This window comes from Petromyzon marinus, chromosome 69 (assembly GCF_048934315.1).
Source record: "Petromyzon marinus isolate PM22_M1 ecotype Great Lakes invasive population chromosome 69, UKy_Petmar_22M1.pri1.0, whole genome shotgun sequence".
NCBI classification, from domain to species: Eukaryota; Metazoa; Chordata; class Hyperoartia; order Petromyzontiformes; family Petromyzontidae; genus Petromyzon; species Petromyzon marinus.
In genome coordinates, this window is record NC_133735.1 from 3,936,968 (window position 1) to 3,959,814 (window position 22,847).

General features: G+C 51.9%; 1 protein-coding gene across 1 annotated transcript in view; it reads right to left on the reverse strand.

Moving 5' to 3' along the window:
- The window catches only part of LOC116957039 (SUMO-activating enzyme subunit 2), a gene marked incomplete at its 3' end in the record, with an annotated part of 31,228 nt that extends 8,655 nt beyond the window's left edge, over positions 1-22,573 (reverse strand). The window contains exons 1-11 of the mRNA XM_076055104.1: positions 22,304-22,573; positions 18,128-18,211; positions 16,554-16,624; positions 15,498-15,562; positions 14,865-14,965; positions 13,076-13,197; positions 12,333-12,400; positions 8,074-8,204; positions 6,402-6,501; positions 2,682-2,839; positions 1,960-2,053 (exon numbers count right to left, since the gene is read on the reverse strand). Of these exons, the coding sequence (XP_075911219.1) occupies positions 1,960-2,053; positions 2,682-2,839; positions 6,402-6,501; positions 8,074-8,204; positions 12,333-12,400; positions 13,076-13,197; positions 14,865-14,965; positions 15,498-15,562; positions 16,554-16,624; positions 18,128-18,211; positions 22,304-22,531 (1,222 nt within the window). The remainder of the gene's footprint in view (positions 1-1,959; positions 2,054-2,681; positions 2,840-6,401; positions 6,502-8,073; positions 8,205-12,332; positions 12,401-13,075; positions 13,198-14,864; positions 14,966-15,497; positions 15,563-16,553; positions 16,625-18,127; positions 18,212-22,303) is intronic.
- Positions 22,574-22,847: the final 274 nt, after the last annotated feature.

Consider the following 22,847-nt stretch of genomic DNA (forward strand, 5'->3'; position numbering starts at 1 on the left):
CACCACCACCACCGTGACCACCACCACCGTCACCACCACCACCGTCACCACCACCGTTACCACTACCACCACCACCGTCACCACTACCACCACCACCGTCACCACTACCACCACCACCGTCACCACCACCACCGTCAACACCACCATCACCACCGTCACCACCACCACCGTCACCACCACCACCACCACCGTCACCACCACCACCACCACCGTCACCACCATCACCATCACAGTCACCACCACTGTCACCACCACCACTACCACCACCACCACCGTCACCACCACCATCATCACTGTCACCACCACCACCACCACCACCGTCACCACCACCGTCACCACCACCACCACTACCACCACCACCGTCACCGTCACCACCACCACCGTCACCACCACTACCACCACCGTCACCACCACCGTCACCACCACCACCACCACCACCACCGTCACCACCACCACCACCGTCATTGTCACCACCACCACCGTCACCACCACCGTCACCGTCACCACCACCGTCATTGTCACCACCACCACCGTCACCACCACCACTGTCACCACCACTGTCACCACCACCGTCACCACCACCACCGTCACTACCGTCACCACCACCGTCACCACCACCGTCACCACCACCACCGTCACCACCACCACCGTCACCATCACCACCACAGTCACCACCACAGTCACCACCACCACCACCGTCACCACCACCACCACCACCGTCACCACCACCGTCACCACCACCACCACCACAGTCACCACCACCACCACCGTCACCACCGTCACCACCACCACCGCCACCACCACCACCGTCACCATCACCACCACCACAGTCACCACCACAGTCACCACCACAGTCACCACCACCACAGTCACCACCACCACCACCGTCACCACCACCACCACCGTCACCACCACCACCACCACCACAGTCACCACCACCACCACCGTCACCACCATCACCACCACCACCACAGTCACCACCACCACCACCGTCACCACCACAGTCACCACAGTCACCACCACCACCACCGTCACCACCACTACCACCACCACCGTCACCACCACCGTCACCACCACCACCACCACCACCGTCACCACCACCACCGTCACCACCACCGTCACCGTCACCACCACCGTCATTGTCACCACCACCACCACCACCGTCACCACCACCACTGTCACCACCACTGTCACCACCACCGTCACCACCACCACCGTCACTACCGTCACCACCATGACCGTCACCACCGTCACCACCGTCACCACCACCGTCACCACCACCGTCACCACCGTCACCACCACCACCGTCACCACCACCACCACGACCGTCACCATCACCACCACCACAGTCACCACCACAGTCACCACCACCACCACCACCGTCACCACCGTCACCACCGCCACCACCGTCACCACCACCGTCACCACCACCACCACCGTCACCACCGTCACCATCACCACCACCACCACAGTCACCACCCCAGTCACCACCACAGTCACCACCACCACCGTCACCACCGTCACCACCACCACCACCGTCACCACCACCGTCACCACCACCACCACCACCACCACCACAGTCACCACCACCACCGTCACCACCACCACCACCGCCACCACCACCACCACCACCACAGTCACCACCACCACCATCACCACCACAGTCACCACAGTCACCACCACCACCACCACCGTCACCACCACCACCACCACCACCACCACCACCACCGTCACCACCACCACCGTGACCACCACCACCGTGACCACCACCACCGTGACCACCACCACCGTCACCACCACCACCGTCACCACCACCACCACGGTCACCACCACCACCACCACCGTCACCACCACCACCACCACCACCGTCAACACCACCATCACCACCGTCACCACCACCACCACCACCACCACCGTCACCACCGTCACCACCACCACCACCGTCACCAGGTGCCTCACCCTTGACGTTGAAGCTGCTCGTTGGAGTCAGACCGAACACGGCCATGCGCAGGTTCGCAGCTGCAGTCACAAAGTCCATGGAGGCCGCATCGTCCTACAGCACACGTGGGGTGAGTAGTGGTGAGTAGTGGTGAGTAGTGGTGAGTAGTGGTGAGTGTAGTGGTGAGTAGTGGTGAGTAGTGGTGAGTGTAGTGGTGAGTAGTGGTGAGTAGTGGTGAGTAGTGGTGAGTGTAGGGGTGAGTAGTGGTGAGTAGTGGTGAGTGTAGTGGTGAGTAGTGGTGAGTGTAGGGGTGAGTAGTGGTGAGTAGGGGTGAGTAGTGGTGAGTAGTGGTGAGTGTAGTGGTGAGTAGTGGTGAGTAGTGGTGAGTGTAGGGGTGAGTAGTGGTGAGTAGTGGTGAGTGTAGGGGTGGTGAGTGTAGTAGTGGTGAGTGTAGTAGTGGTGAGTGTAGTGGTGAGTGTAGTAGTAGTGAGTGTAGTAGTGGTGAGTGTACTAGTGGTGAGTGTAGTAGTGAGTGTACTAGTGGTGAGTGTACTAGTAGTGAGTGTACTAGTGGTGAGTGTACCAGTGGTGAGTGTACCCGTGGTGAGTGTACCCGTGGTGAGTGTAGTAGTGAGTGTACTAGTGGTGAGTGTAGTGGTGAGTGTACTAGTGGTGAGTGTACTAGTGGTGAGTGTACCAGTGGTGAGTGTACCCGTGGTGAGTGTACCCGTGGTGAGCTCACCTTGTCCCAGACCAGCTGACTCCCCTTGTCTACCAGCTGCTTGTGGAGTCGCTGCACACTGCTAGCGAACAGCTGAGCTAGCGCCGGGGGTCCCAGCAACAGCTGCTCTTTGAGGAGGCCGCTATCGCTCACAGCACCAGGAAGGTTCTCGCCGTCACCTCCAACAACAACATCGTCAACAACAACATCGTCAACAACAACCATCAACAACAACATCGTCAACAACAACATCGTCAACAACAACATCGTCAACAACATCGTCAACAACAACATCGTCAACAACATCGTCAACAACAACATCGTCAACAACAACCATCAACAACAACATCGTCAACAACAACATCGTCAACAACAACATCGTCAACAACATCGTCAACAACAACATCGTCAACAACAACATCGTCAACAACATCGTCAACAACAACATCGTCAACAACATCGTCAACAACAACATCGTCAACAACATCGTCAACAACAACCATCAACAACAACATCGTCAACAACAACATCGTCAACAACAACATCGTCAACAACATCGTCAACAACAACATCGTCAACAACAACGTCAACAACATCGTCAACAACATCGTCAACAACAACATCAACAACATCGTCAACAACAACATCGTCAACAACATCGTCAACAACATCGTCAACAACATCGTCAACAACAACCATCAACAACATCGTCAACAACAACATCGTCAACAACAACATCGTCAACAACATCGTCAACAACAACATCGTCAACAACAACATCGTCACCAACAACATCGTCAACAACATCGTCAACAACAACATCGTCAACAACAACATCGTCAACAACAACATCGTCAACAACAACATCGTCAACAACAACATCGTCAACAACAACATCGTCAACAACATCGTCAACAACAACATCGTCAACAACAACATCGTCAACAACAACATCGTCAACAACAACATCGTCAACAACAACATCGTCAACAACAACCATCAACAACATCGTCAACAACAACCATCAACAACATCGTCAACAACAACATCGTCAACAACAACATCGTCAACAACATCGTCAACAACAACGTCGTCAACAACAACGTCGTCAACAACAACGTCGTCAACAACATCGTCAACAACATCGTCAACAACAACATCGTCAACAACAACCATCAACAACATCGTCAACAACAACATCGTCAACAACAACATCGTCAACAACAACATCGTCAACAACAACATCGTCAACAACATCGTCAACAACAACATCGTCAACAACAACATCGTCAACAACATCGTCAACAACAACATCATCAACAACATCGTCAACAACAACATCGTCAACAACATCGTCAACAACAACCATCAACAACAACATCGTCAACAACAACATCGTCAACAACATCGTCAACAACAACATCGTCAACAACAACATCGTCAACAACAACATCGTCAACAACATCGTCAACAACAACATCGTCAACAACAACATCGTCAACAACAACATCGTCAACAACAACAACATCGTCAACAACAACAACATCGTCAACAACAACATCGTCAACAACATCGTCAACAACAACATCGTCAACAACAACCATCAACAACAACATCGTCAACAACAACATCGTCAACAACAACCATCAACAACAACATCGTCAACAACAATATCGTCAACAACAACATCGTCAACAACAACCAACAACAACATCGTCAACAACAACATCGTCAACAACAACCATCAACAACATCGTCAACAACAACATCGTCAACAACAACATCGTCAACAACAACATCGTCAACAACAACATCGTCAACAACAACATCGTCAACAACAACATCGTCAACAACAACGTCGTCAACAACAACGTCGTCAACAACATCGTCAACAACAACATCGTCAACAACAACATCGTCAACAACAACCATCAACAACATCGTCAACAACAACATCGTCAACAACAACATCGTCAACAACAACATCGTCAACAACAACATCGTCAACAACATCGTCAACAACAACATCGTCAACAACATCGTCAACAACATCGTCAACAACAACCATCAACAACATCGTCAACAACAACATCGTCAACAACAACATCGTCAACAACAACATCGTCAACAACAACATTGTCAACAACAACCATCAACAACAACATCGTCAACAACAACAACCATCAACAACAACATCGTCAACAACAACATCGTCAACAACAACATCGTCAACAACAACGTCAACAACAACATCGTCAACAACATCGTCAACAACAACCATCAACAACAACATCGTCAACAACAACATCGTCAACAACAACATCGTCAACAACAACATCGTCAACAACAACATCGTCAACAACAACATCGTCAACAACAACATCGTCAACAACATCGTCAACAGCACCGCTACTAGCGTAGTCAACGTCGCCATCGCCACCATCGTCAGCATCAGCAGCGTGGGTTGGTGAGTGGGTGAGTAGGTGAGCGAGTGGGTGAGTAGGTGAGCGAGTGGGTGAGTGGGTGAGTAGGTGAGTAGGTGAGTGAGTGGGTGAGTGGGTGAGTGGGTGAGTAGGTGAGCGAGTGGGTGAGTAGGTGAGTGGGTGAGTAGGTGAGTGAGTGGGTGAGTGGGTGAGCGAGTGAGTGAGTGGGTGAGTAGGTGAGCGAGTGGGTGAGTAGGTGAGTGAGTGAGTGGGTGAGTAGGTGAGCGAGTGGGTGAGTAGGTGAGCGAGTGGGTGAGTAGGTGAGTAGGTGAGCGAGTAGGTGAGTGGGAGAGTAGGTGAGTAGGTGAGTGAGTGGGTGAGTAGGTGAGTGAGTGGGTGAGTGAGTGGGTGAGTAGGTGAGCGAGTAGGTGAGTGGGTGAGTAGGTGAGCGAGTGGGTGAGTAGGTGAGTAGGTGAGTGCGTGGGTGAGTAGGTGAGCGAGTAGGTGAGTGGGAGAGTAGGTGAGTAGGTGAGTGAGTGGGCGAGTAGGTGAGTGAGTGAGTGAGTGGGTGAGTAGGTGAGTGAGTGGGTGAGTGAGTGGGTGAGTAGGTGAGCGAGTGGGTGAGTGGGTGAGTAGGTGAGTGAGTGGCTGAGTAGGTGAGCGAGTGGGTGAGCGAGTAGGTGAGTGAGTGGGTGAGCGAGTGGATGAGTAGGTGAGTAGGTGAGTGGGTGAGTAGGTGAGTGAGTGGGTGAGTAGGTGAGCGAGTAGGTGAGTGGGCGAGTAGGTGAGTAGGTGAGTGAGTGGGTGAGTGAGTGGGTGAGTAGGTGAGCGAGTAGGTGAGTGGGTGAGTAGGTGAGTGAGTGGGTGAGTAGGTGAGTGGGTGAGTAGGTGAGTGAGTGGGCGGGTGTGGTGAGCGAGTGTGGTGAGCGTGGTGGTGAGAGTGCTGGTGAGCGTGCTGGTGAGCGTGCTGGTGAGCGTGGTGGTGAGCGTGGTGGTGAGCGTGGTGGTGAGCGTGGTGGTGAGCGTGGTGGTGAGCGTGGTGGTGAGCGTGGTGGTGAGCGTGGTGGTGAGCGCTCCTCACCGGAGGCGCAGGTCTTGTCCCAGTCTAATGGGACGGGTGTGGTGAGCGAGTGTGGTGAGCGTGCTGGTGAGCGTGCTGGTGAGCGTGGTGGTGAGCGTGGTGGTGAGCGTGGTGGTGAGCGTGCTGGTGAGCGTGGTGGTGAGCGTGGTGGTGAGCGTGGTGGTGAGCGTGGTGGTGAGCGTGGTGGTGAGCGTGGTGGTGAGCGTGCTGGTGAGCGTGGTGGTGAGCGCTCCTCACCGGAGGCGCAGGTCTTGTCCCAGTCTAATGGGACGGGTGCTCGCCGATTGCGCCACAGCTTGTCCATAGCCAGCAGGTAGCTCACGTCGTCACGGAACAGCTGGGGGGGGTGAGCGTGGTGGTGGTGAGCGTGGTGGTGGTGAGCGTGGTGGTGAGCATGGTGGTGAGCGTGGTGGTGGTGAGTGTGGTGGTGGTGAGTGTGGTGGTGAGTGTGGTGGTGGTGAGTGTGGTGGTGGTGAGCGTGGTGGTGAGTGTGGTGGTGGTGAGTGTGGTGGTGGTGAGCGTGGTGGTGAGCGTGGTGGTGGTGGTGAGTGTCTCTACACCTTGTTGAACAGCTTGCTGGGTGAGTAGCCGGTGCCGTGTGCCCACATGCGTGTTGACACACGTGTGTGGTGGTGAGTGTGGTGGTGAGCGTGGTGGTGAGTGTCTCTACACCTTGTTGAACAGCTTGCTGGGTGAGTAGCCGGTGCCGTGTGCCCACACGCGTGTTGACACACGTGTGTGGTGGTGAGTGTGGTGGTGGTGGTGAGTGTCTCTACACCTTGTTGAACAGCTTGCTGGGTGAGTAGCCGGTGCCGTGTGCCCACACGCGTGTTGACACACGTGTGTGGTGGTGAGTGTGGTGGTGAGTGTGGTGGTGGTGGTGAGTGTCTCTACACCTTGTTGAACAGCTTGCTGGGTGAGTAGCCGGTGCCGTGTGCCCACACGCGTGTTGACACACGTGTGTGGTGGTGAGTGTGGTGAGTGTGGTGGTGAGTGTGGTGGTGTCTCTACACCTTGTTGAACAGCTTGCTGGGTGAGTAGCCGGTGCCGTGTGCCCACACGCGTGTTGACACACGTGTGTGGTGGTGAGTGTGGTGAGTGTGGTGGTGAGTGTGGTGGTGAGTGTCTCTACACCTTGTTGAACAGCTTGCTGGGTGAGTAGCCGGTGCCGTGTGCCCACACGCGTGTTGACACACGTGTGTGGTGGTGAGCGTGGTGGTGGTGGTGGTGGTGAGTGTCTCTACACCTTGTTGAACAGCTTGCTGGGTGAGTAGCCGGTGCCGTGTGCCCACACGCGTGTTGACACACGTGTGTGGTGGTGAGTGTGGTGGTGGTGGTGAGTGTCTCTACACCTTGTTGAACAGCTTGCTGGGTGAGTAGCCGGTGCCATGTGCCCACACGCGTGTTGACACACGTGTGTGGTGGTGAGTGTGGTGGTGGTGGTGGTGAGTGTCTCTACACCTTGTTGAACAGCTTGCTGGGTGAGTAGCCGGTGCCGTGTGCCCACACGCGTGTTGACACACGTGTGTGGTGGTGAGTGTGGTGAGTGTGGTGGTGAGTGTCTCTACACCTTGTTGAACAGCTTGCTGGGTGAGTAGCCGGTGCCGTGTGCCCACACACGTGTTGACACACGTGTGTGGTGGTGAGTGTGGTGGTGGTGGTGAGTGTCTCTACACCTTGTTGAACAGCTTGCTGGGTGAGTAGCCGGTGCCGTGTGCCCACACGCGTGTTGACACACGTGTGTGGTGGTGAGTGTGGTGGTGAGTGTGGTGGTGAGTGTGGTGGTGAGTGTCTCTACACCTTGTTGAACAGCTTGCTGGGTGAGTAGCCGGTGCCGTGTGCCCACACGCGTGTTGACACACGTGTGTGGTGGTGAGTGTGGTGAGTGTGGTGGTGAGTGTCTCTACACCTTGTTGAACAGCTTGCTGGGTGAGTAGCCGGTGCCGTGTGCCCACACGCGTGTTGACACACGTGTGATGCCCCCGCCGGCGGCGGCGTCGGCACCCTCCATGCTGCGCTGGGCGGCCTCCCCAGGGCTCCCTGCGGTGACACCAGACAACAAATACTAATACAAATAATACTAATAACACTACTAATAATACTACTACAAATAATACTAATAACACTACTAATAATAATACAAATACTACTACAAATAATACTACTAATAATAATACTAATAACACTAATAATAATACTAATAATACTACTAATAATACTAATAACACTAATAATAATACTAATACAAATACTACTACAAATAATACTAATAACACTACTAATAATAATACTAATAATACTACTAATAATAATACTAATAATACTACTACTAATAATACTAATACTACTACTAATACCACTAATAATAATACTAATACTACAAATAATACTAATAACACTACTAATAATACTAATACTACTAATAACACTAATAATAATAACACTAATAATAATACTACTACAAATAATACTAATAACACTACTAATAATACTAATACTACTAATAATAATACTAATAACACTAATAATAATACTACTACAAATAATACTAATAACACTACTACTAATAATAATACTACTAATAATACTAATAACACTAATAATACAAATACTACTACAAATACTACTACTAATAATACTACAAATACTACTAATACTAATAATACTACTACAAATAATACTAATAACACTAATAATAATACTAATAATACTACTAATAATACTACTAATAACACTACTAATAATACTACTAATACTACTACAAATACTACTAATACTACTACAAATAATACTAATAATACTACTAATACTACTAATAACACTAATAATAATACTACTAATAATAATACTAATAATACTAATAACACTAATAATACAAATAATACTAATAACACTACTACTAATAATACTAATAATACTAATGACACTAATAATACAAATAATACTAATAACACTACTAATAATAATACTAATAATACTAATAACACTAATAATACAAATACTAATAACACTAATAATAATACTACTAATACTACTACAAATAATACTAATTACACTACTAATAATACTACTAATAATACTACTACAAATAATACTAATAACACTAATAATAATACTAATAATACTACTAATAATAATACTAATAACACTAATAATACTAATAATACTACTACTAATAATACTAATACAAATAATAATACTACTAATACTAATAATACTACAAATACTACTACAAATAATACTAATAATAATACTAATAATACGAATACTAATACAAATAATAATACTACAAATACTACTACAAATAATACTAATAATACTACTAATAATAATACTACTACTAATAACACTACTACTACTATTAATACTAATAATAATACTAATACTACTACTACTAATACTACTACAAATACTAATAACACTACTAATAATACTACAAATACTACTAATAATAATACTAATACTACTACAAATACTACTACAAATAATACTAATAATACTACTAATAATAATACTACTACTAATAACACTACTACTACTATTAATACTACTAATAATACTACTACTACTAATACTACTACAAATACTAATAACACTACTAATAATACTACAAATACTACTAATAATAATACTAATACTACTACAAATACTACTACTAATAATACTACTAATAATAATACAAATACTAATAATACTACAAATACTACTACTAATAATACTACTAATAATACAAATACTAATAATACTACAAATACTACTACTAATAATACTACTAATAATAATACAAATACTAATAATACTACTACAAATACTAATAACACTTTCTTCTTTGGTTCTTTCGGTAAAGTCACGTAGAATGAGAATAAAATAATAAATTGATAAAATAAAATAACACAATAATATTCTCACGACGTTTCGGCCACAACACAAGCGGCCTTCATCAGGTGAAGGGAGCGAGACTGTCTGGTAGGACAGCGCTGGAGTGAGAGAGCCACGTTCAGATCACGGCTTTTAAGCTGTGTGAGAGGAACAAGGAGCCTTGACGAAGGAATTAGCATAAAATTTAGCATTGAAAAGGCTGAATGATTAGCTTGTGACTGGTCACAGAAATAGCTATGTTAAAAGTTAAAGCATACACATCCGCAGAGGCACCCATTGTTAGAAGGAATTAGCATAGAATTTAGCATTGAAATAGCTAAATTAAGGCATTCGCTTGTAACTGCTACAGAAATAGTTACATTGAAGTCAGAGCATACACATTCACCGAGGCACTTAGTACAAATCAAAACAGGAGAATTTAGCATTGAAATAACTAGGCGAATTTAGCATTGAAATAACTGGGTGATTTGCTAGTGACTGGTCACAGAAATGACTACACATCTGAGCTATTCACAGTACTATATAGTGAACCAATAAAAACTAAAATATAAATTACCTTCATGTTATCAATAAACTCTATATTCTCCAATCAGCTAAGCTACCAACCATAAGTCGTTATATATCACAATGCTATATGGCGAAAAAATGGGTGGATTCTTACCCTCAAATTTCCGTACCACGGATAGCTACGGGCCCTGTTCAGCAGTTACAAGCGAATGCCTTAATTTAGCTATTTCAATGCTAAATTCTATGCTAATTCCTTCTAACAATGGGTGCCTCTGCGGATGTGTATGCTTTAACTTTTAACATAGCTATTTCTGTGACCAGTCACAAGCTAATCATTCAGCCTTTTCAATGCTAAATTTTATGCTAATTCCTTCGTCAAGGCTCCTTGTTCCTCTCACACAGCTTAAAAGCCGTGATCTGAACGTGGCTCTCTCACTCCAGCGCTGTCCTACCAGACAGTCTCGCTCCCTTCACCTGATGAAGGCCGCTTGTGTTGTGGCCGAAACGTCGTGAGAATATTATTGTGTTATTTTATTTTATCAATTTATTATTTTATTCTCATTCTACGTGACTTTACCGAAAGAACCAAAGAAGATGAATCATTGCAGTCACGAAAGCTTTAAATCGAAACTAATAACACTACTAATAATACTACAAATACTACTAATAATACTACTAATACTAATAATACTACAAATACTACTACTAATAATACTACTAATAATAATACAAATACTAATAATACTAATAATAATACTACTACAACTAATAATAATACAAATACTACAAATAATACTGAGGGGTAACTAGGGGGGTAACTAGGGGGGTAACTAGGGGGGTAACTAGGGGTAACTAGGGGAGTAACTAGGGGGGTAACTAGGGGGGTGACTAGGGGGGTGACTAGGGGGGTGACTAGGGGGGTAACTAGGGGGGTAACTAGGGGGGTAACTAGGGGTAAATAGGGGGTAACTAGGGGTAACTAGGGGGGTAACTAGGGGTGTAACTAGGGGTGACTAGGGGGGTAACTAGGGGTAACTAGGGGGGTAACTAGGGGGGTAACTAGGGGGGTAACTTGGGGGTAACTAGGGGGGTAACTAGGGGGGTAACTAGGGGTAACTAGGGGGTAACTAGGGGTAACTAGGGGTAACTAGGGGTGTAACTAGGGGTAACTAGGGGGGTAACTAGGGGTAACTAGGGGGGTAACTAGGGGTAACTAGGGGGGTAACTAGGGGGGTAACTAGGGGGGTAACTAGGGGTAACTAGGGGGGTAGTTAGGGGGGTAACTAGGGGTAACTAGGGGGGTAACTAGGGGTAACTAGGGAGGTAACTAGGGAGGTAACTAGGGGTAACTAGGGGGGTAACTAGGGGGGTAACTAGGGGGTAACTAGGGGGGTAACTAGGGGGGTAACTAGGGGTAACTAGGGGGGTAACTAGGGGTAACTAGGGGGGTAACTAGGGGGGTAACTAGGGGTAACTAGGGGTAACTAGGGAGGTAACTAGGGGTAACTAGGGGTAACTAGGGGGGTAACTAGGGGGGTAACTAGGGGGTAACTAGGGGGGTAACTAGGGGGGTAACTAGGGGTAACTAGGGGGGTAACTAGGGGTAACTAGGGGGGTAACTAGGGGGGTAACTAGGGGTAACTAGGGGGGTAACTAGGGGTAACTAGGGGGGTAACTAGGGGTAACTAGGGGGGTAACTAGGGGGGTAACTAGGGGGGTAACTAGGGGGGTAACTAGGGGTAACTAGGGGTAACTAGGGGGGTAACTAGGGGTAACTCTCACACTTGGCCTCTGGGTCGGCGGTGTCCGGGGACACCTCCTGGTCTGCGTCCTCCTCTCCAAACAGCTGACTGTGACACAGACACAGCACGCCCAGGTAGCCTCTCACGTGACGTGGGGGCAAGTGCAGTGTGGTGGTGGTGACGGTGACAGTGGTGGTGACGGTGGTGACGGTGGTGGTGGCGGTGAAGGTGGTGGTGACGGTGAAGGTGGTGGTGACGGTGAAGGTGGTGGTGACGGTGAAGGTGGTGACGGTGATGGTGGTGGTGACGGTGAAGGTGGTGGTGATGACGGTGACGGTGGTGGTGACGGTGGTGACAGTGGTGACGGTGGTGGTGGTGGTGACGGTGGTGGTGACGGTAGTGGTGGTGGTGCTGACGGTAGTGGTGGTGATGACGGTGAAGGTGGTGGTGATGGTGGTGGTGACAGTGGCGGTGGTGATGACAGTGAAGGTGGTGGTGACGGTGGTGGTGGTGATGACGGTGACAGTGGTGGTGACAGTGGTGGTGACAGTGATGGTGGTGACGGTATTGGTGGTGATGACGGTGAACGTGGTGGTGATGACGGTGACGGTGGTGATGACGGTGACGGTGGTGATGATGATGGTGATGACGGTGAAGGTGGTGGTGATGGTGGTGGTGACAGTGATGGTGGTGGTGGTGACGGTATTGGTGGTGATGACGGTGAAGGTGACGGTGATGGTGACAGTGACGGTGACGATGACGGTGGTGGTGACGGTGACTCACTTAAAGAGGTACTTGGCCCACACGATGCAGTGGATGGGCTCTGATGGAGTGTTGCGGATGGTGCAGCCGGGGAACGTTTTCTGTGTTGGCTTCGGAGCGCACTCATAGCACTCAGTCACACCCTGCACACACATCACACAGTCACACACACACACAGTCACTCACACACACAGACACACACACAGTCACACACACATCACACAGTCACACATCACACAGTCACACACACACACACAGACACACAGTCACACACACACACAGTCACACACACACACAGTCACACACACACATACACACACACATCACACAGTCACACACACACAGTCACACACACACACACAGTCACACACACACACAGTCACACACACACATCACACAGTCACACATCACACACACAGACACACACACAGACACACACACAGTCACACACACACAGTCACACACACACAGACACACACACACACAGTCACTCACACACACAGACAAAGATCCCCCGTATAGCCTGAACAGACTGTAGGGGCAAGTGCTGTTAGCGAGCACCTATGAAGGCCGGAACGGTACACGAGGGGGTGGGTGGCCAGCACCACGCCCGACCGCCTTTGTCTCCCTAGTGGCGATGTTTACACACCGCACCAGGTACTCATTTGAGGCTGAGTCGACCTAGGGAAGGCCCAGGACCGGTTCAGATAATCGTCACTGGTGTTGGCCGTGAGCGGGAATCGAACCCGGGTCGCCAGGATCATAGCGTAGCGTAGCGCTAACCGCTACACTATCGCTCCCCACACACACAGACACACACACAGTCACACACACACAGACACACACAGAGACACACAGTCACACACACACACAGACACACACACAGTCACACACACACACACAGACACACACACAGACACACACACACACACAGACACACACACACACACAGACTCACCCCCTCGTGTACCATTCCGGCCTTCATAGGTGCTCGCTAACAGCACTTGCCCCTACAGTCTGTTAAGGCTATACGGGGGATCTTTGTTTTTTTCCTTTTGTGTGTCTGTCTGTGTGTGTGTGTGCGTCTGTGTGTGTGTCTGTGTGTGTCTGTGTGTACTGTGTGTGTCTGCGTGTCTGTGTGTCACTGTGTGTGTCTGTGTATGTGTGTCTGTGTGTGTGTGTCTGTGTGTGTATAACTGTATGTGTGTCTGTGTGTAACTGTGTGTGTGTCTGTCTGTGTGTCTGTGTGTGTGTAACTGTGTGTATGTGTGTGTGTGTCTGTGTGTGTGTCTGTGTATGTATGTGTGTAACTGTGTGTCTGTTCGTGTGTCTGTAACTGTGTGTGTCTGTGTGTGCCTGTGTGTGTCTGTGTGTGTGTCTGTGTGTGTCTGTGTGTAACTGTGTGTCTGTGTGTGTGTCTGTCTGTACGTGTGTGTGTCTGTACGTGTGTGTGTCTGTCTGTAACTGTGTGTGTCTGTGTGTGTGTCTGTGTGTGTCTGTGTGTAACTGTGTGTCTGTGTGTGTGTCTGTGTATAACTGTGTGTGTGTGTAACTGTGTGTCTGTACGTGTGTGTCTGTCTGTACGTGTGTGTGTCTGTGTGTGTCTGTGTGTGTGTCTGTAACTGTGTGTCTGTGTGTGTGTCTGTGTGTATGTGTGTAACTGTGCGTGTGTGTAACTGTGTGTCTGTACGTGTGTGTCTGTCTGTACGTGTGTGTGTCTGTCTGTACGTGTGTGTGTCTGTCTGTAACTGTGTGTGTCTGTGTGTCTGTGTGTGTGTCTGTGTGTGTCTGTACGTGTCTGTGTGTTCACCTTCTTGATGACCGACACCTGTCCAAGGTACCCGGCTGAGCCGCTCTCCACCAGGACGGTGTCGGCCGCCAGACACATCCGGTTCACGTGGTTCCTGGCGGCTGGCACGCACACCGCAGACAGCGCCGACAACATCACCAACGTCATCATCGTCGTCGTCGTCATCATCATCATCGTCACAATCACCGTCATAATCAGCATCGTCATCATCACCATCGTCATCATCATCACCATCGTCATCATCATCACCATCGTCATCATCATCACCATCGTCGTCACCATCGTCACAATCATCACCGTCATCATCAGCATTGTCATCATCATCACCATCACCGTCATCATCATCACCATCATCACCATCGCAATGGCACTATGCCAGAGACACTGAGGGTCTGGGTTCAATCCCTGGGTCTGGGTGTCTCTCTCAGTGGGGTTCACTAAGCCAGAGACACTGAAAGTCTGGGTTCAATCCCTGGGTCTGGGTGTCTCTCTCTCAGTGGGGTTCACTAAGCCAGAGACACTGAGAGTCTGGGTTCAATCCCTGGGTGTGGGTGTCTCTCTCAGTGGGGTTCACTAAGCCAGAGACACTGAGAGTCTGGGTTCGAGCCCAGGGTCTGGGTGAGGGGTTTTCACCGCGGTTGTCCAGAGCGTTCATCACGACGGAGAAGTCTCGGAAGAAGTCGACGTTGTAGTCAGGGCTGGGGGGGAGGAGGGCGGGGGGAGAAAGGGGGGTGGAAGACGTCACCACCATCACCATCATCACCACCATCACCATCACTACCACCACCACCACCATCATCATCACCATCACCACCACCGCCACCATCACCACCATCACGATCACCACCACCATCACCACCATCACCACCACCACCATCACCACCACCATCACCGCCACCATCACCACCGCCACCATCACGATGACCGATACCACCACCATCATCACCACCACCACCGCCACCACCGCCACCATCATGATCACTGCCACCATCACGATCACCGATACCACCACCATCACCGCCACCATCACGATCACCGCCACCATGGTGATGGTGGTGGTGATGGTGGTGATGGTGGTGATGATGGTGGTGGTGATGGTGGTGATGGTGGTGATGGTGGTGATGGTGGTGATGGTGATGATGGTGGTGGTGGTGATGGTGGTGGTGGTGGTGATGGTGGTGGTGAAGGTGGTGGTGGTGGTGATGGTGGTGATGGTGATGGTGGTGGTGATGGTGGTGATGGTGGTGGTGGTGATGGTGGTGATGGTGGTGGTGATGGTGGTGGTGGTGATGGTGGTGGTGGTGATGGTGGTGGTGATGGTGGTGGTGATGGTGGTGGTGGTGGTGATGGTGGTGGTGATGGTGGTGGTGATGGTGGTGGTGATGGTGGTGATGGTGGTGGTGATGATGGTGGTGATGGTGGTGATGATGGTGGTGATGGTGGTGGTGATGGTGGTGGTGGTGGCGGTGGTGGTGGTGATGGTGGTGGTGATGGTGGTGATGGTGGTGGTGATGATGGTGGTGATGGTGGTGATGATGGTGGTGATGGTGGTGGTGATGGTGGTGGTGGTGGCGGTGGTGATGGTGGTGGTGGTGGCGGTGGTGGTGATGGTGGTGATGGTGGCCGTGGGTGGGAATCTAATGGGGGGGGGGGGGGTTGGGAGGGGATTGGGGGGGGTTGGTGGCTCACCTCATGATGCTATCATGGAAAGCGGTGATGTCTGCAGAGGGACAGAACGCCAGCGTGCTCTCCCTAGCCACCTACACACACAGACACACAGACACACACACACACAGCCACACACAGACACACACACAGACAGAGACACACACACAGACAGACACACACACACAGACACACACAGACACACACACACAGACACACACACACGCACACAGACACACACAGACACACACACACAGACACACACAGACACACACACACAGACACACACACAGACACATACACACACAGACACACACAGACACACACACAGCCACACACACACACACAACCACACACAGCCACACACAGACACACACACACAGACACACACAGACACACACACACGCACACAGACACACACAGACACACACACACACAGACACACACAGACACACACACAGCCACACACACACACAACCACACACAGACACACACAGACACACACACAGACACACACACAGACACACACACACGCACACACACAAAGATTGCCCTGAACAGACTGTTGGGGCATTTGCTTTGACCCCCCCCACCGACCCCCCACCCTGACCCCCCCACCCTGACCCACCCACCCTGACCCCCCCACCCTGACCCCCCCACCCTGACCCACCCACCCTGACCCACCCACCCTGACCCACCCACCCTGACCCACCCACCGTCACCCACCCACCCTGACCCACCCACCCTGACCCCCCCACCCTGACCCACCCACCCTGACCCACCCACCCTGACCCACCCACCCTGACCCACCCACAGTGACCCCCCCACCGACCCCCCACCCTGAACCCCCACCCTGACCCACCCACCATCACCCACCCACCCTGACCCACCCACCCTGACCCACCCACCGTCACCCACCCACCCTGACCCACCCACAGTGACCCACCCACCCTGACCCACCCACAGTGACCCACCCACCCTCACCCACCCACAGTGACCCACCCACCCTGACCCCCCTACCCTAACCCACCCACCCACCCTCACCCACCCACCCTCACCCACCCACCGTCACCCACCCACCCTGACCCACCCACCCTGACCCACCCACCCTGACCCACCCACCCTGACCCACCCACCCTGACCCACCCACCCTGACCCACCCACCGTCACCCACCCACCCTGACCCACCCACCCTTACCCCCCCACCCTGACCCACCCACCCTGACCCACCCACCCTGACCCACCCACCCTGACCCACCCACCGTCACCCACCCACCCTGACCCACCCACCCTGACCCACCCACCCTGACCCACCCACCGTCACCCACCCACCCTGACCCACCCACCCTGACCCACCCACCGTCACCCACCCACCCTGACCCACCCACAGTGACCCACCCACCCTGACCCACCCACCCTGACCCACCCACAGTGACCCACCCACCCTCACCCACCCACAGTGACCCACCCACCCTGACCCCCCTACCCTAACCCACCCACCCTGACCCACCCACCCACCCTCACCTACCCACCGTCACCCACCCACCGTCACCCACCCACCCTGACCCACCCACCGTCACCCACCGTCACCCACCCACCTGGGCCTTAGACTTGCCCACGTGCTTCTTCTGGAAGAGGAACTGGCGGTTCAGGTTGCTCACATCGATAGTGTCCAGGTCGATCTGTACACAGTACACAGCACACTGTACACACTGTACACACACTGTACACACCGCACACACTGTACACACCGTGCACACACTGTGCACACACTGTACACACAACGCACACACACTGAACACACACCGCACACACACTGTACACACAGCACACACCGTGCACACACAGTACACACACTGTACACAGCACACACAGTACACACAGTACACACACTGCACACAGCACACACTGCACACACACTGTACACACCGTGCACACACTGCACACTGTACACACTGTGCACACACTGTGCACACACTGTACACACACAGTACGCACACTGTGCACACACTGTACACGCGCCGTGCACAACATACACACAGCACACACACTGTACACACACCGTAAACAGCACACACCGTACACACACTGTACACACACTGTACACACCGTACGCAGCATGCACACAGTACACACTGAACACACACAGTACACACACCGTACACAAACAGTACACGCAGCACAAACTGTACACACAGCGCACGCACTGTACACACATTGCACACACAGTGCACACTGTACACACCGTAATACACTGTACACCCCCCGTACACACCACGCACTGTACACACAGCACACACTGTACACCGTGCACACTGCACACACACACACTGTACCCACATCGTAACACAATACACTGTGCACACGCGGTGCACACTGTACAAACTACACTGTACACACACTGAACACACAATACACACACTGTACACACTACACACACTGAACACACACTGTACGCACACTGTACACACACTCACAGTACACACACACAGTACACACACACAGTACACACACACAGTACACACACAGTACACACACACAGTAATCACTCACAGTACACACAGTACACACCGCACACACAGTACACACACACAGTAATCACTCACAGTACACCCACCGTACACACACAGTACACACACACAGCACACACACACACACCGTACACACACACACTGAACACACTCAGTACATACACACACTCAGTACATACACACACACAGTACACACACACACAGTACACACACACCGTACACACACACACACCGTACACACACACACTGAACACTCAGTACATACACACACTCAGTACATACACACACAGAGTACATACACACACAGAGTACATACACACACAGAGTACATACATACACAGAGTACACACACACAGTATACACACACACAGTACACACACACACAGTACACACACACAGTACACACACAGTGCACACTCAGTATACACACAGTACACACACACACACTACACACACACAGTACACACACACAGTACACACACAGTACACACACACAGTACACACACAGTACACACACAGTACACACACACACAGTACACACACACAGTACACACACACACAGTACACACAGTACACACACAGTACACACAGTACACACACACACAGTACACACAGTACACATACAGTGCACACACAGTACACACACACAGTATACACACACAGTACACACAGTACTCACAAAGTACACACACACAGTACACACACAGTACTCACAAAGTACACACACACAGTACACACACAGTACACACACAGTACACACGCACACAGTACACACGCACGCAGTACACACGCACACAGTACACACGCACACAGTACACACGCACACAGTACACACACACTACACACAGTGCACACACAGTACACACACACACACAGTACACACACACACAGTACACACAGTACACACACACAGTACACACACACTACACACAGTACACACACACAGTACACACACACTACACACAGTACACACACACAGTACACACACACAGTACATTGTCGTCTCTCATTCACCAACGCACTCATCCACTCATTCACCCACGCAACCACCCACCACCACTCACCACCACTCACCACCACCACTCCCCACCACTCACTCACCACCACCCACCACCACTCACTCACCACCACTCACCACTCACCACCACTCACTCACTCACCACCACTCACCACCACTTACCATCACCACTCACCATCACCACTCACCATCACCACTCACCACCACCACCACTCACCACCACCACCACTCACCACCACTCACTCACCACCACCACTCACCACCACCACCACTCACCACCACCACCCACCACCACCACTCACCACTACCACTCACCACCACCACTCACCACCACCACTCACCACCACCACTACCACTCACCACCACTCACCACCACCACCCACCACCACCACTCACCACTACTCACCACCACCACTCACCACCACTCACCACCACCACCACTCACCACCACTCACCACCACTCACCACTACCACTCACCACCACCACCACTCACCACCACCACTCACCACCACTCACCACCACCACTCACCACCACCACTCACCACTCACCACCACTCACCACCACCACTCACCACCACTCACCACCACCACTCACCACCACCACTCACCACCACCACCACCACCACTCACCACCACCACTCACCACCATCACTCACCACCATCACTCACCACCACCACTCACCACCACCACCACCACTCACCACCACCACTCACCACCACCACCACCACTCACCACCACCACTCACCACCACCAATCACCACCACCACGACCACTCACCACCACCCACCACCACTCACCACCATCACTCACCACCACCACTCACCACCACCACTCACCACCACCACCACTCACCACCACCCACCACCACCACCACTCACCACCACCACTCACCACCACTCACCACCACCCACCACCACCACCACTCACCACCATCACTCACCACCACCACTCACCACCACCACTCACCACCACCACCACCACTCACCACCACCACTCACCACCACCACCACTCACCACCACCACCACCACTCACCACCACCACTCACCACCACCACCACTCACCACCACCACCACTCACCACCACCACCACCACCACTCACCACCACCACTCACCACCACCACTCACCACCACCACTCACCACCACCACCACCACTCACCACCACCACCACTCACCACCACCACCACTCACCACCACCACTCACCACTCACCACCACCACTCACCACCACCACTCACCACCACCACCACTCACCACCATCACTCACCACCACCACCACCACTCACCACCACCACCACCACTCACCACCACCACTCACCACCACCATCACTCACCACCACCACTCACCACCACTCACCACCACCACCACTCACCACCACCACCACTCACCACCACCACCACTCACCACCACCACTCACCACCACCACTCACCACCACCACTCACCACCACCACCACCACCACTCACCACCACTCACCACCACCACCCACCACCACCACTCACCACCACCACCACTCACCACCACTCACCACCACTCACCACCACCACTCACCACCACCACTCACCACCACCACCACTCACCACCACCACTCACCACCACCACTCACCACCACCACCACTCACCACCACCACTCACCACCATCACTCACCACCATCACTCACCACCACCACCATCACTCACCACCACCACTCACCACCACCACTCACCACCACCACCACTCACCACCACCACTCACCACCACCACTCACCACCACCACCACTCACCACCATCACTCACCACCATCACTCACCACCACCACCACCACTCACCACCACCACTCACCACCATCACTCACCACCATCACTCACCACCACCACCATCACTCACCACCACCACTCACCACCACCACCACCACTCACCACCACTCACCACCACCACTCACCACCACCACTCACCATCACTCACCACCACCACTCACCACCACCACTCACCACCACCACTCACCACCACCACCACTCACCACCACCACTCACCACCATCACTCACCACCACTCACCACCACCACCACTCACCACCATCACTCACCACCACCACCACCACTCACCACCATCACTCACCACCACTCACCACTCACCACCACCACTCACCACCACTCACCACCACCACTCACCACCACTCACCACCACCACTCACCACCACCACTCACCACCATCACTCACCATCACTCACCACCACCACCACTCACCACGTGTATGCGCCTAAACCCCGTCAGCACGAGGTTCTTGAGCAGCTCGCAGCCGATGCCGCCGGCGCCGACCACGAGGACGCGGGCAGCCGCCACGCGCTCGGCCAGGGCCGCCTCCAGCGCGCCACGGAGACCTCCGGGAGGAGAAGGCGACGCAGCAGCAGCAGCAGGAGCAGCAAAAGACGACGAAGTAGAAGACGCAACAACAGCAGCCATCACAGCCGCCATCGTCTCCAACTGTAGCGCCTCACTTCCGGTGCCGCCTCCTGCACCCCCCCAACCCTCCCCGCACCACCGCACGTCACTTCCGTCGCCCCGCCCAGCCCACTCTCTCTGAGGCCATGTACAAACCCCCCCCCCCTTTCTGAGGCCCCACCCCCCGCTGTGAGGCCCCGCCCACCCTTCTTTTCGTGAGGCCCCGCCCACCACTATCTGACGCCCAACCAACCTACGAGCTGGACCCCGCCCACTCCCAAGCTGGACCCCGCCCACCCTCAATCCGGGCCCCACCCCCCTCTGTGAGGCCCCGCCCACCATCTTACTG